We start from the raw sequence: 15,715 nt of genomic DNA on the forward strand, positions 1-15,715 counted from the left end.
TTCACCTTCGTAAGGCAACTCTTCATTCCAGGAATGATTTTAAAAAGCTGTTTCTATTGAGAAATTATGTATTTATTTTTGTTTCCTAATTGTAGGAGCTTAAAGATCTTCATTGCAGGGATGAATTGGCAGCTGCTCGAGGTGCTTTGAAGAAGAATGCTACCATGCTTTATACTGCCTCTCAGGCATTCCTCCGACACCCTGATGTAGCTGCTACCAGAGTGAATCGAGATTATGTCTTCAAACAAGTACAAGAGGCTATTGCTGGAATTTCAAATGCAGCCCAGTCTACTTCAGTGCCAGATGACAAACATGGACCTGTTGGAATTGGTGAACTAGCTGCAGCTTTGAATGAATTTGATGTAAGTAGGTCCTTGGATATTATATAGCTTGTTTTCAGATTTTTCCCACACATGCCTTAACAATTAAAAATGGTATTCAAATTATTATCTTCCTGTCACAGCAACTTGTGTTCAGGTCCTTTAATTGAGAGTGAGGATTTGGATCACCTGTTCTTCCACAACTTCTAGTGCAAAATTTAAGGTGAATAAAATTGAATAATTTTTTTTTTGATGAAGGTCTTTATTCAACATTGAAAGTCTTGTGGGTTGAGTTTTCTGTAGGCTATTTGTAGTACTACCTTTGATCCTCAGCCTTTTGGTAGGTATTGAGTTTGCTTACAGTCAGGAAAATAATGACCAAATAATATCCTAGTCTCCCTTTCTTTCTATCTCTGGTAAGAAATGCTGTGATCCCTGCCTACATTCTATGGACCTGAAATGTTAACTCTGTTTTGCTCTCCACAGATGCTGCCAGGCATGTTCAGTATTTCCAGCATTTTCTATTTTTATTTTAATTTCATTATTGTATTGACGTGTTTTCTTCAAGGATTTGAACTTGTAACCATAGGGGTGAGAAGGTTTGTTAAAGTGGTGCCAAATTGTTCACCTTATCAGTGCTCTTTACCTATTAACCTAGAGTAGAAACTTGTTTTAATGTATTTGAATTTTCATATTGTTACAATCCCTGTTGAGACCAATAATGTTTTAAAAGACATTCAAACTTCTCATTAATAGCTGAAAAGCATAACACAAGATTTCACATTTCAAGATTTTTACCATGACAAATGACTAAAACATTCATATCAGCACTATTTTTGTAGGCAACTTGCACTTTAAACTACAGAAAGGACTTTCCTCTTTTAGACTTATCGCACATTGCATTCTCCACAGAATTACAGTCCTTATTGCAATTTGTCCAGTCACTACCAGCTTCTAATGGGTCTGCACAGGAGTGCTGTATTTGGCTGCAGCAGAGAGCTTCAGTTGGAGATTGGTTATCGAGGGAGTTTAAGGGTTAAATTCTATTTAAGGTCTAGTCTTTGTTTAATTTAGCAATTAACTAAAAGTTGCTGTTAGGGTTGGAAGAAGGTGAGTTTTAGACTGGAGAGGAAAGGGCGCGATGAACAGAGGCTGAGATTGGAGAGGAGAGGTGTACCCTCAGGACCTTCAGGCAGGAGGGTTCGAAGTGAGGTCACAATTCAAAAAATGAGGCGACACAGGGGAGGCAGCTGATTGGTAAGTAGGGTCAAGTGAGTATTTCTGCTTTCTCTACTAATTAAACTGCTGCAGTCCATTAGCTTAAACAAAATAAGGAGAGGACTTTGGACTATAGTGGGAGTGTTTGAAGTGGAGTAAGGCCCTTTGAGTAGCTAGTATTCTTTAAAGGGAGTAACTAACGAGCTTAATCTAAAGGGAAGTCATGGCAACAGAGCTCGCACGCATGATATGCTCCTCCTGCACTGTGTGGGAAGTCATGGACACTTCCAGCGTCCCTGTCGAAGATGTATGCAAGAAATGTGTCAAGCTGCAGCTATTGGCTAACCGCATTTCAGAGCTGGAGTGGTGAGTGGATTCACTGTGGAACATCGGCGCTGCTGAGATTGTCGTGGACAATCGTTCAGTAAGATGGTTACACCACAGGTAAAGACTAAACAGGCAGAAAGGGGATGAGTGACCACCGGGCAAATTAGAGGAAGGTAGGTAGTGCAGGTGTTCCCTGTGGCCATCCCCCTCTCTAACAAATATACCGTTTTGGATACTGCTGGGGGAGACGACTTCTCAGGAGAAAGCAGCAGGAGCTAAGTCCATGGCACCACAAGTAGCTGTGCTGCACAAGAGAGGAGGAAGAGGAGTGTGTGGGCTGTGGTGATAGGGGATTCAATAGTAAGGGGAACGGACAGACATTTCTGTGGCTGCAAAAGAGATCCAGGATGATATGTTGCCTCCCTGGTACCAGGGTCAAGGATGTCTTTGAGGCTGTAGGGCATTCTGAAGGGGGAGGACGAAAAGCCAGTGGTTGTGGTGCATATTGATACCAACGACATAGGTTTAAAAAAAAAAAGGATGAGGTCCTACAAGCTGAATATAGGGAGTTGGGACACAAATTAAAAGGTAGGACTTCAAACATAGTAATCTCAGGATTACTACCAGTGACATGCGCTAGCGAGACTAGAAATAACAGGATATATCTGATGAATACGTGCCTGAAGAAATGGTGGGGGGGGGAGGAATTCAGATCTCTGGGACATTAGGACTTGTTCTGGGGAAGGTGGGAGCAGTACAAACAGGATGGGTTGCATCTGGGCAGGACTGGACCAATATCCTCAGGAAGGTGTTGGTTAGTGCTGTCAGGGAGGGTTGAAACTAGAATGGCGAGGGGATGGGAACCGGAGCAGGGAGACAGAGGAGGGGGAAACAAGGATAGAAACAAAAGGCAGAAAAATAAGAAGCAAAAATGGTAGGCAGAAAAAACAAGGGCAAAAAACAAATAGGGTCATAGTGCAAAATAAAGCTTAGATGACTAATGAGGTTAAAAAGACAAGTCTAAAGACAATGTATCTTAATGTGCGGATCTTTCTCAATAAGGTGGATGAATTAACAGTGCAAATAGATATAGATGGTTATGATATAGTTGCAATTACGGTGACCAAGGATGGGAACTGAGCATTCAGAGGTATTCAATATTTAGGAAGGACAGACAAGTAGGGAAAGGATGTGGGGTAGCACTGTTAGTAAAGCAGGAAATCAATGCAATAGCGAGGAAGGATATTGGCTCAGAAAATCAAGATGTGGAATCTGGGTGGAGATAAAAAAAACACCCAAGGAGCAGAAAATGTTGGTGGGGGTTGTGTATTGGCTCCCAAACAGTAATGGAGATATAAGGGAAGGCATTCAACAGGAAACTAGAGATGCATGCAATAAATATAGGGAGTTAGGAAGTAAGTTGAAAAGTAGGACCTCAAAGGTAGTGATCTCAGGATTACTATCAGTGCCATGTACCAGTCAGAGTAGGATTAGCAGGAGATATCGGATGAATATATAGCTAAAAAGATGGTGTGAAGGAGAGAGTTTCAGATTCCTGGGGCATTGGGATCGGATCTGGGGGAAGTGGGACCAGTACAAACTGGACGGGTTACACCTGGGCAGGACCGGCACTGATGTCCCAAGGGGAACATTTGCTGGAGTGGTTGGGGAGGGTTTAAACTAAAATGGCAGGGGGCTGGAAACCTATGCAAGGAGTCAGAGGAAGGGGAATCAAAGACAAGGTCAAAAGACAGAAAGCAGAATAAGAAAAGTGATGGAGAAATCAAGGGCAAGAATCAAACAGGGCCTCAGTGGAAAAATAGTGGGAACAGGACAAGTAATGTTAAAAAGACAAGCCTTAAGGCTTTGTGCCTTAACGCAAGGAGCATTCGCAATATAGTGGATGAATTAACCACGCAAATAGATGTAAACAGGTATGATATAGTCGGGATTACGGAGACATGGCTGCAGGGTGACCAGGGATGGGAACTGAACATCCAGGGGTGTTCAGTATTTAGGAAGGACAGACAAAAAGGAAAAAGCAGTGGAGTTGCATTGCTGGGGTTTAAAGAAGATATTAAAGCAATAATGAGGAAAGATATTAGCTCCGACGATGTGGAATCTGTATGGGTAGAGCTGTGAAACACTAAGGGGCAAAAAATGTTAGTGGGGGTTGTATATAGACCCCCAAACTGTAGTGCTGATGTTGGGAATGGCATTAAAAAGGAAATTAGATACACATGCAATAAAGGAATATTTGTAATTATGGGTGACTTTAATATGCATTTAGATTGGGCAAATCAAATTCGTCACAATACCATAGAGGAGGAATTCCTGGAGTGTATATGGGATGTTTTTCTGGACCAATAGATTGAGGAACCAACGAGAAAACAGGCTTTCCTCAACTGTATTGTGTAACGAGAAAGGATTAATTGGCAGTCTAGTTGTGCGAAGCCCCTTGGGGATGAATGATCATAAAATGGTGGAATTCTTCATTGAGATGGAGAGCGATGCAGTTGATTCTGAGACTTGGGTGCTGAATCTTAATAAAGGAAAGTACGATGGCATGAGGCACGTGTGGCTATGATGGATTGGAAAACGTTACTTAAAGGGATGACGGTGGATAGGCAATGACAAACATTCAAAGAGTGCATGGGTGAACTGCAACATTTGTTTATACCTGTCTGGCGCAAAAGTAAAACAGGGAAGGTGGCCAAACCAATGCTTACAAGGGAAATTAGAGATAGTATTAGATGCAAGGAAGAGGCATACAAATTGGCCAGAAAAACAACAGAATTGAGGATTGGGAGCAGTTTAGAATTCAGCAAAGGGGGACCAAGGGATTGATTAAGAAGGGGAAAATAGAGTACGAGAGTAAGCTTGCAGGGAACGTTAAAAACTGACTGTAAAGGTTTCTATAGGTATGTGAAGAGAAAAAGATTGGTGAAGACAAATATAGGTCCCTTACATTCAGAAACAGGGGAATTTATAATGGGGAAACAAAGAAATGGCTGACAAACTAAATACATACTTTGGTTCTGTCTTTACAAAGGAGGACATGAAAAACATACCAGAAATGTTGGGGAACACAGGGTTTAGTGAGAGGGAGGAACTGAAAGAAATCAGGATTAATAGGGAAATGGTGTTGGAGAAATTGATGGTATTGAAGGCCGATAAATTCCTGGGGCCTGATGATCTACATCCCAGAGTACTTAAGGAATTGGCCTGAGAAATAGCGTATGCATTGATGATCATCTTCCGAGATTCTATCGACTCTGGAACAGCTCCTACAGATTGGAGGGTAGGTAATGTAACCCCACTATTTAAAAAAGGAGGCAGAGAGAAAAAGGGAATTATAGACTAGTCAGCCTGACGTTGGTAATGTGGAAAATTCTACAGTCCATTAGAAAAGATTTAATAGCTGAGCACGTGGAAAACAGTGGCGGAATTGGACAGAGTCAGTATGGATTTACAAAAGGGAAATCATGCTTGACAAGTCTACTGGAATTTTTCAAGTATGTAACTAGTAGAGTTGATGAGGTGGAACGAGTGGATGTGGTTTATTTGGACTTTCAGAAGGCTTTCGACAAAGTCCTACGTAAGAGATTAGCGTGTAAAACTAAAGCGCATAGGATTGGGGGGTAGTGTATTGAGATGGTTAAAAAACTGGTAGGCAGACAGGAAACAAAGAGTAGGAATAAATGGGTCTTTTTCCAAATGGCAGGCAGTGACTAGTGGGGTACCGCAGTGATCGGAGCTGGGACCCCAGTTATTCACAATATATATTAATGATTTAGATGAGGGAATTAAATGTAATATCTCCAAATCTGCAGATGATACAAAGCTGGGTGGGAGGGTGAGCTGTGAGGAAGATGCAGAGATGCTTCAATGTGGTTTGGACATGCTGAGTGAGTGGGCAAATGCATGGCAGATGCAGTATAATGTGGATAAATATGAGGTTATCCATTTTGGTAGCAAAAACAGGAAGGCAGATTATTATCTGAATGGCTATAAATTGAGAGAGGGGAGGAATGTGCAACGAGACCTGGGTGTTCTTGTCCACCAGTCGCTGAAGGTAAGCATGCAGGTGCAGCAGGTGGTAAAGAAGGCAAATGATAAGTTGGCCTTCATAGCCAGAGGATTCGAGTACAGGAGCAGGGATGTCTTGCTGCAACTGTACAGGGCCTTGGTGAGACTACACCTGGAATATAGTGTGCAGTTTTGGTCTCCTTATCTGAGGAAGGATGTTCTTGCTATAGAGGGAGTGCAGCAAAGGTTTACCCAACTGATTCCTGATGGTGGGACTGACATATGAGGAGAGATTGAGTCAGTTAGGATTATATTTGCTGGAGTTCAGAAGAATGAGGGGGGAATCTCATGGAAATCTATAAAATTCTGACAGGACTAGACAGGGTAGATGTAGGAAGGATGTTCCCAATGGTGGGGGAGTCCAGAGCCAGGGGTCACAGTCTGAGAATATGGGGTAGACCATTTAGGACTGAGATGAGGAGAAATTTCTTCACTCAGAGAGTAGTGGTCCTGTGGAATTCGCTACAAAAAGTAGTTGAGTAGTATGTTTTCAAGAAGGAGTTAGATATAGCTCTTGGGGTGAAAGGGATCAAAGGACATGGGGAGAAAGCGGGAGCAGCCTATTGAGTTGGATGATCAGCCATGATCATCATGAATGGCGGAGCATGCTCAAAGGGCCAAATGGCCTACTCCTCCTAGTTTCTATGTTTCTAAAGGTACAACTGTAATCGTGAGTGACAATAGTCTACATATAGTTTGGACAAACCAAACCAGCAGTCATACTGTGGAGGAGGATTTCCTGGAGTGTGTACGTGATGGTTTTTTAGACAAGTACATTGAGGAACTATAGAGCGGACTATCCTAGACTGGGTATTGTGCAATGAGAGAAGATTAATTAACAGTCTTGTTGTGCAGGGTCCTTTGGGGAAGAATGACCATAAAATGAGAGAATTGTTCATTAAGATGGAGAGTGAAGAAGTTGAATCCGAAACTAGGGCTCTGCATCTAACTAAAGGGAACTACAAGGGTATGAGGCACGAGTTAGCAATGATGGATTGGGGAACCTTGCTAAAAAGGTTGATGGTGGATAGACAATGGCTAATATTTAAGGAACATATGCATGAATTACAATAATTATTCATCCCTGTCAGGTGCAAAAATAAAACAGGAACAGTGGCTCAACCATATTACAAAAGAAATTAGGGATAGTATTAGATCTAAAGAGGAGACATAGAATTGCCAGAAAAAGCAGCAAGCCTGAGGATTGGGAGCAGTTTAGAATTCAGCAAACATGGACAAAAAGATTGAGCTAGAAGAGGAAAATGGAGCATGAATAAACTTGCAAGGAACATAAAAACTGATTATTAAAGCTTCGATAAATATTTGAAGAGAAAAAGATTAGTGAATACAAATGTAACTCCCTTACAGTCAGAATCGCGGGACCTTATATTGTGGAACAAAGACATGGTAGAATGATTGAACACACATTTTGGTTCTGCCTTCACAAAAGAGGACACAAATAATTTCCCAGAAATGTTAGGGAACCAAGGGTCTAGTGAGAGGGAGAAATTGAAGAAAATCAGTGTTTGTTTAAAAAAAAAAGGTGCTAGAGGAATTAATGGGGTTAAAGGCTGAAAAATCAGCAGGGCCTAATAATCTTTACCCCAGAGTGCCAAAGGAAATGGCTCTGGAAATATTGGATGCTTCCAAAATTCTATAGACCCTGGAGCAGTTCCTATAGATCGGAGGGTGGCAAATGTAACCCCACTATTTAAAGGAGGGAGAGAGAAAACAGAAAATTACAGACCAGTTAGCCTAACATCAGTAGTGGGGAAAATGCTAGTGTTTATTATAAAAGACATGGTAACAGAACACTTGGGAAGCATTAACGGGATGAGACAAAATCAGCATGGGCTTATGAAAGGGAAATCATGCTGAACTAATCTTTTGAAGTTTTCTGAGGCGCTAACTGGCAGAGTAAATAATGGAGAACCAGCGGATGTGGTGTATTTGGATTTCAAGAAGGCTTTTGATAAGATTACACATGAGGCTAGTGGGCAAAATTAAAGGTCATGGGATTGGGGATAACATACTGGCATGGATTGAGAATTGGTTGACAGACCAGATGGCGGGTGATGACCAGTGGTCTACCACAGAGATCAGCACATGGATATAGACTTGGGTGAGGAAACCAAATGCAATATTTCCAAGTTTGCTCATGACAAAACTGGGTGGGTTGTGAGAAGGATGCAAGGAGGATTCAGGGTGATTTGGACAAGCTGTACGTGTGGGCAAACACATGGCATATGCGCTATGATGTGGATAAATGTGAAGTTATACGCTTCGGTGTGAATAACAAAGACAGTGTTATTTAAATGGTGATATATTGGGAAATGTGGATGTACAAAGGGTGTCCTTCTTCACCAGTCAATGCAAGTAAACAGGCAGGTGCAGCAAGCAATTAGGAAGACAAATGGTAATGTTGGCCTTCATTGCAAATGGATTTGAGTTCAGAAGAAAGAATGTCTTACTGCAGTTATACAGGGCCTTGGTGAGCGCACACCTGGAGTATTGCATGCAGTTTTGGCCCCCTACCTAAGAAAAGATATGCTTGCCATAGAGGGAGTGTAGCAAAGATTTACTAGGCTGGTACTGGGGATGGCAGGACAGTGGTATGAGGAGAGATTGGTTCAACTGGGCCTGTATTCACTGGAGTATAAAAGAATGAGGGAGGATCTGATTGAAACATATAAAATTCTAACAGGGCTAGACAGACTGGGTGCAGGGAGGATGTTTCGCCTGGTTGGGAAATCGAGAACCAGGGGCCACAGTCTCAGGATATGGGGCAGGCCATTTAGGACTGAAGTGAGGAAAAATTCCTTCACTGAGAGTGTGGTCAACCTGTGGAATTCTCTACCACAGAAGGCTGTGGAGGCCGAGTCACTGAGTATGTTCAAGAATTAATTAATTTTTGGATATTAGGAGCATCAAGGGGTATGGACAGATTGTGGGAATATGGCGTTGAGATAGAGGATCAGCCATGATCATATTGAATGGCCTACTCCTGCTCCTAGTTTCTATGTTTCAATGTCACGTTTTCCCAATTTACTGAGTAGTAACTGATTCACCATCTCCAGGTGCTTCCCTCTATTTCTGGTGAGTTTCCTAGATCCACTATCAGCAGTAAAACTTGCTCCGATGATTCTTCCTCCCCCTAGCTGGCGACAGTAGGACGAATGCAGAATGCGTCTATTTGAGTATAGACCGTCTCCCTCCTGCATCCTGCTTTGATAGCTCGCCAAGAACTTGCAGCCTTTTCTCTGCTGACCACACCAACTGCTTTTCTTTTCCTCCTTTAATTCTCCTGCCCCAAAGCTTGGAGCTGGCAAGTTGATCTACTGTAAGCACAGCCATTCAATGAGATCATGGTTTATCTGATTTTGAACCTCAACCCCACATTCCCATTTACCGCGATAACGTTTCACCCTCTTGCTTATCAAGAATCTATCTACCTCTGCCTTAAAAATATTCAAAGACTCTGTCTGCACTGCCTTTCAAGGAAGAGAGTTCCAATGACTCATGACCCTCAGAAAATCTCTCCTCATCTCTGACTTAAATGGGTGGCCCCTTATATTTAAACAGTGACCCCTAGTTCTAGATTCTACTAAAAGAGGAGGCACCCTCTTCACATCCACCCTGTCAAGACCCCAGAGGATCATAGTTGTTTCAGTCAAGCCACCTCTTACTCTTCTGAAATCTAGCAAGTTCAAGCCTAGCCTGTCCAACCTTTCCTCAAGACAACCGGCCCATTCGGGGTATTAGTTTCATGATCTTCCTCTGAATTGCTCGAGTGCATTTGCATCCTTCCTTAAAGAAAGAGACCAATAATGCAAAGAGTACTCCAGATGTTGTCTCACCAATGCCTTGTATATGTGAAGCATAGCCTCCCTACTTTTGTATTCAATTTCCCTTGCAATAAACGATAACATTCTGTTAGCTTTCCTAATTAAAAAAAAATCATTCATGGAATGTGTGTCGCTGGTTAGGCCAGCAATTATTGCCCATCCCTAATTGACCTTGAGATGGTGGTGGTGATGAGCTGCCTTCATGAACCACTGCAGTCCAAGTGGTGTAGTAGTGTCCATCAGGACAATTCTCAAGAATAGCAATATAAGGGGAAAACAACGATTTCTACTTTGGTGAAGAGAGTGCTTGGTGGTTGGTAAGAGGTGTTGTCATGGAGAATGCACCAGGAGATTGTAACAGAGGGTTAACAGCCAGGCATTGTTTCAATTTTAAACCAGGCAGCTTGACTGATGAGTCAAGACATTGCCCTGGGGAATGAACCAACAAATGTCTGTCCCTTATTTTGTTTAGCTGCAACAGGTGCAATGTGTGTCCATGTTCTTTATGCCTGCAAAGAACAGGCCCTGTGTATTAATACATGTAACTTCCTGTACACACAGCAAACACCACACTGCAAGCCTTACTGACAATCTTAAAGTTTTAACTGTCGTCCTCTATTGTATGTTTTTGTTCCAGTTGTTGGGGGGGAATATTGTAACTTACAATGAGAAAATATATATTTTAAAAATTATGAGGGAATGTATATAAAAAAAATGTAAAATATATAATGTAATTTGTGATTTTCCTTTAGTTTCGTTGATGGGAAATTATTTTAAAAATGAAACTAATGCCATCTGCTTGTTTCCTAAAAACATTACATATACCGCACCTTGTATATACCATACAAGAGCAAGAGTAGACCACATGGCCTGTTGAGCCTGCTCCACCAATCAGTACGATCATGGCTGATCTTGGGCTTAGACTCCATTTTTCTGCCTGCCTGCTCCCCTTATCTCTTAATTCCCTGACGGACCTCCTTAAATGTATTCAATGATGAAGCATCGACAACCCTGTGGGGTAGAGAATTCCAAAGATTCACAATCCTTTGAGTGAAGTAATTTCTCCTCATCTCAGTCCTAAAAGATGGGTCCTTTACTATGACACTGTGCCCATGTTTTAGATTCTCCAACCAGTGGAAACAATTTCTTAACATCCACCGTTCAGAATTTTGTAGGTTTCAATGAGATTCTCATTCTTCTATACTCCAGATACTTTGAGCCCAATTTGCTCAGCCTCTCCTCATAGGACAACCAGGTGCCAATTTAGTGAACCTTTGCACTACCACCTCCCAATTCAAATACATCCTTTCTTGAATGTGGAGACCAAACTGCACACCATACTCCAAATGTTAACTCACCCAAACCCTGTACAGCTGTAACAAGCCTTTATTCTTATACTCCAGACCCCGTGCAATAAAGGCCAACATGCCATTTGCCTTCCGAATTGCTTGCAGTAACTTTGTGTTCCTTGTACAAGCACACTTGAGTCTCTTTGAACATCAACAATTACAAGTCATTAATATATATTGTAAATACCTAAGGCCCCAGCAATGATTCTTGTGGCGCTCCACTATTCACTGCCTGTAAACTTGAAAAAGCCCCATTCTCTGTCTTCTATTTGTTAACCAATCCTCTATCCATGATAATATATTACCCCCAATTCCATGAGCTCTTATCTTACCTATTAACCTTTTTGTGTGGAATCTTATCAAATCCTTTTTGGAAAGTATACTACATCTACTGTTCCCTTTTATCTACCCTACTAGTTACATCCTCAAAACACTCTAAATTTGTCAAACAGTATTTCCCTTTAGTAAAACCATGTTATCTTGTTTTAATTGTGCTGTGCTTTTCTAAGCATGTTGCTAAGACTTCATAATAGATTCCTGTATTTTCCCAACAACTCATGTTGGGCTAACTAGCCTGTAGTTCACTGTTTTCTCTGTCCCTTCTTTCTTGACAAGCAGCACAACATTTGCCAGCTTCCAATCTGTTCCTGAATCTAAGTAATTTTGGAAAATCATAGCAAGTTAATCCAGCTATTTCTTTTAGAACTCTGCGTGTAGGCCATCAGATCCCAGGGATTTGTTAGATTTTAGCCCCTTAATTTTCTCTAATATTTTATCTCTGCAGATATTAATTTCCCTAATTTCCTCACTCTTTTTAGCCCATAGGTTGTTGTTTGTTTCTGGCATGGAACGTGTGTCTTCTACAGGGAAGACAGATGCAAAATGCTTCTTAGCTGCCTTCCCTTCAAGGAGAACAGTCCCAAATCTCCAATAGCTGAAGTTTCTGATCCTTGGAACCATTCTTGTAAACCTCTTCTTCACTCTCTCCAATATGTTCACGTCCTTCCTATGATGTGGCACCCAGAACTACACAATGTTATTTTTGAATAACTTTTTATTTGAAATTGCTTGTGCAAAAGTGGCTTTATTTTGTTAGTCTTGAATAGAATAGCATTATAACATAACCAAAGGCAACAGCCCATGATGGATGTTGGAATGCATTTATGCAAGAGTGTTGAACAGTACCCGATGAAAGTTATTAAAAGGGCATGTTGTACTGAAGTGATGATGACAATTGAAAATCTGTTGGTGACTGAAGATTAGGCACCTCAGAAGGAACTATGATGGTTGCAAAAGGTCACCTGGTCAACAAAAACAGATTCTAGTACTGTGTAGGCATGTGAGGGATGCATACAATAACCGAGCAGCTGCTGGAGCTCCTGGAAGGAAAAGCTCAATGATGTGGTACCAGGGTCACCTTTAGTAGCATGGCATCATGTCTGTCTTCTGCTTTGTGTCCAATTTACAACTTTCATATGAAATGCTTTGAAATGTTTTTCTTCATCTGGAGCACTATAGAAAATGAAGTAAAAAATCAGCTGATTTTAGCATCTCCCACATGTCAACTCCAAAAATGTGCTAATTCAGCAATATTGAACCTACCAGCCTAACTAAAAACAGTACCACATGTAACTATTATAAAAGGACTTAAAATGATGCGCTTCTAACCAATACTGAAATTTTCTTTCACATCAATAGTTAATTACAACTAATAACTCAACATTGACAATTTGGGCTATTATTATGGATCAGGACGAGACAATGGGATGCATATACCAAGAAATGCTAGTGCATCTCCTGTATCATTGGATTCGGAAACTCCATGCCACGCGGCTGGATTAACGGAATAAAATCTATATGCTGCCCCTTAGCAACATCCAAAAACACTGCATCAGTTTCCATATCTTTTTTATTATTCATTCATGGCATGTGGGCATCAATGGCAAGGCCAGCATTTATTGCTTATCCCTAATTTTGCTCGAGTAGATTGTGGTACTGAGCTGCCTTTTTAAACTAACAGAGCAGAACAGAAGAGCAAGGCTGGTCAAATAGTGTGGAACCGTGTTGGGATGGCACCTGATGCAGTTACGCAGCTGGAGAATTTTCCCAGATGCAGGAGCGAGGCGGATTGGTTGCCAGCTCTAGTCCAAGGAGGCCAAATTACATAATTAAAGGCACTATTAAGGGCCTTTGTAGGGAGTTGCAGGCATTTTTCTGACAGCCGTGTGGCTCCCCACTGAATGAAGAGGGTACCAGCTTCATGGAGATGGTCATCTGTGAGAGTCTGGGGGGGCCATCAGAGCCAAAGTCTGCATGCCCCACAGAGAGACCACTGGTCAGAAAAACAGCCCCCACGTCCTCAATGGATTCCCCCAGGAGGGATTTGCTCTGTGATTGATGTGGTCTTAATTTTAATTTCTGTTTATCTGTACAAGAGCATCTCAGTCTTGAAGCACTCCTGAGGACTCTGACCTACCTCAGCTGTGCCCACTTCTCCAGGTGCTGCTGGAATTTCAGAGCTCCCAGCCTTGTAATTGGGCTTGCAACACCAGAAACCTGCCTGCTTTTCTTAATTGGACAGCCAGGTGGCCAATTAAGAGGCTACCTGTGGTGAAACCGCTGTGCTGACCTTGCTGTTGGTGAGTGCAGGCTTGGAACTTGCATTTGGCCCGATTGTGCCCCAAAACCCACAGTAAAATTCAGCAGTGTGTGCTAGCATTTTGACCCAATGTAGATGACGGTGATATATTTCCAAGTCAGAATGGTGTATATATGTTGGGAAACTTCCAGATGGTGCTGCTCCCATGTGCCTGCATGCTTTGTCCATCTAGGTGGTAGAAGTCGAAAGTTTGGAAGGTGGTGTTGAAGAACCCTTTGGATGGGGGTGTGGGAGGGGGATGAATATTTAAAATGGTGGAAGCGGGCTGCTTTGTCCTGGATGTATTGAGTTTTTCGAGTGAGGGCCGCACAACCTTTGAAATATTTACACTCCTATAATTCTGACCTTGAGATTTTAATTGCTCCACCATTAGGAGCCATATTTTCAGCTTCCAAGGCCCTAAGCTCTAGAATCCCCTCCCTAAACATCTGCCTCTCCTCTTGTCTCTTCTCCTCAAGGTGCTTAAAACCTGCCTCTTGTCAAAGCTTTAGCTCATTTGTCTTAATGGCCTGGATCTTACTGAGACATTTGTTATTGTTGAGGGCTGCAATGCCGTTGCAACTTCGGGGAGCAAACTTGTGCTGGAATTTTGGAATATGCATCTTGTCTGAATGGGGTTTGGGGGAGCCCACACTGATGGAACCCGCTGGAACGAGTCAGCATGTAAACTTGGACTAATTGCCATGGACTTGCATCTATATTTATACAGATTTACATAGGGCTGCTCCTAGCTGGCATAGACCCTGCTTGCGTGCATGTGCCTTTAAATCAGCAGGAATGTTAAAACACTCCTGCACTCCTGGCTCTGCACATCACCACCCCCTGCCCGGCTTTGCGCACAATACCACATCAGCACCATTGGCTTTAAGTATCCCTTGCCCGGTCACCCTATCTCTCTGTCCAGTGGCTCTTCAGCCCTGCTGGTGTTGGAGAAGAGTTTGGGGGGGGGGGGGGTGGGGGAGTTGGAATTAAAAATAGATTAAAGAAAATGTTTAAAATCATTGCAAACGCTCACCTGACATCAAGTGCTCATGATGCTAATGGTGGTGTGGCTTTGCTGCAATTGAGCCTTGCTCCTTACCACTAGGCCTCGCCAGTTAGCACAGGGATGGTTCCACGCTGCAACTGGGAGAGCAAGTTCCCATTGCAGGTTACGAGAAAGGTAAGTGCATAGTTTTAAATGAAGTACATCGCTATCGCAAGACCCTGGCTGATTTTCTCCTTCCTTGGCTCAGTGAAATTTTGTTTCATAACCCTTCTGTGAAATGCCTTGGGGTGCTTTACTATCTTCTGGGTGCTATATAAATGTAATTTGTTTTTGTAATAACCTTCTTACTATTCCAAATCTTTTCCTTGTTTTTGTATACGCCTCTAATTTCACATTTACTGTAACCGTCATTTAACCATACCCTGCCTTTGAAAAGAATAAAAAGGGAACATTTCGAAGTTAATTTAAGGTACTGCTTTTTCCCTTCTTTCAAAATTTAAATATCTGCATTTTGGTTGGTGAACTGACCTTTCTATGCTGTGGACTGCCATATTTTGAGCAGATATCACTCACACCCACAGTCAAACTGCAATTTTAATATTAAATTAGATAATTTTAATACATTCTGTGATTATGCAGGCATATTAAAGGAGCTTATATACACACTCCAGAATGTAACATTCCAGAATTGGAGAGAAAAGTTTGAGATTGCTAGGTTATTGAACAAAATTGCATTCCAGTGTAAAGATTACAGACTATATTGAGCTTTCCATGCTCTGTTTATATTGCCCTGATTTTGTTTTGAATGTTAATTTAACAAGAGGGAAAACGGACATTGGCATATACAAACTGAAGCAAAAAAAATTGAACTTCTTAAACAAAAACATCTTTTTTTATCATATATAATAAAAAATACCCAT

At 41.8% G+C, this 15,715-nt stretch overlaps 1 protein-coding gene across 8 annotated transcripts in view; it reads left to right on the forward strand.

The window, feature by feature from the left end:
• The window catches only part of ctnna2 (catenin (cadherin-associated protein), alpha 2), a 1,471,852-nt gene that overhangs the window by 80,635 nt on the left and 1,375,502 nt on the right, over positions 1–15,715 (forward strand). For all 8 annotated transcript variants that reach the window (XM_041198108.1, XM_041198115.1, XM_041198125.1 and 5 more), the window contains one exon: positions 96–362. In XM_041198108.1, coding sequence (XP_041054042.1) covers positions 96–362 — 267 coding nt within the window. The remainder of the gene's footprint in view (positions 1–95; positions 363–15,715) is intronic.

This window comes from Carcharodon carcharias, chromosome 1, assembly GCF_017639515.1.
Source record: "Carcharodon carcharias isolate sCarCar2 chromosome 1, sCarCar2.pri, whole genome shotgun sequence".
In the NCBI taxonomy this organism is placed as follows: Eukaryota; Metazoa; Chordata; class Chondrichthyes; order Lamniformes; family Lamnidae; genus Carcharodon; species Carcharodon carcharias.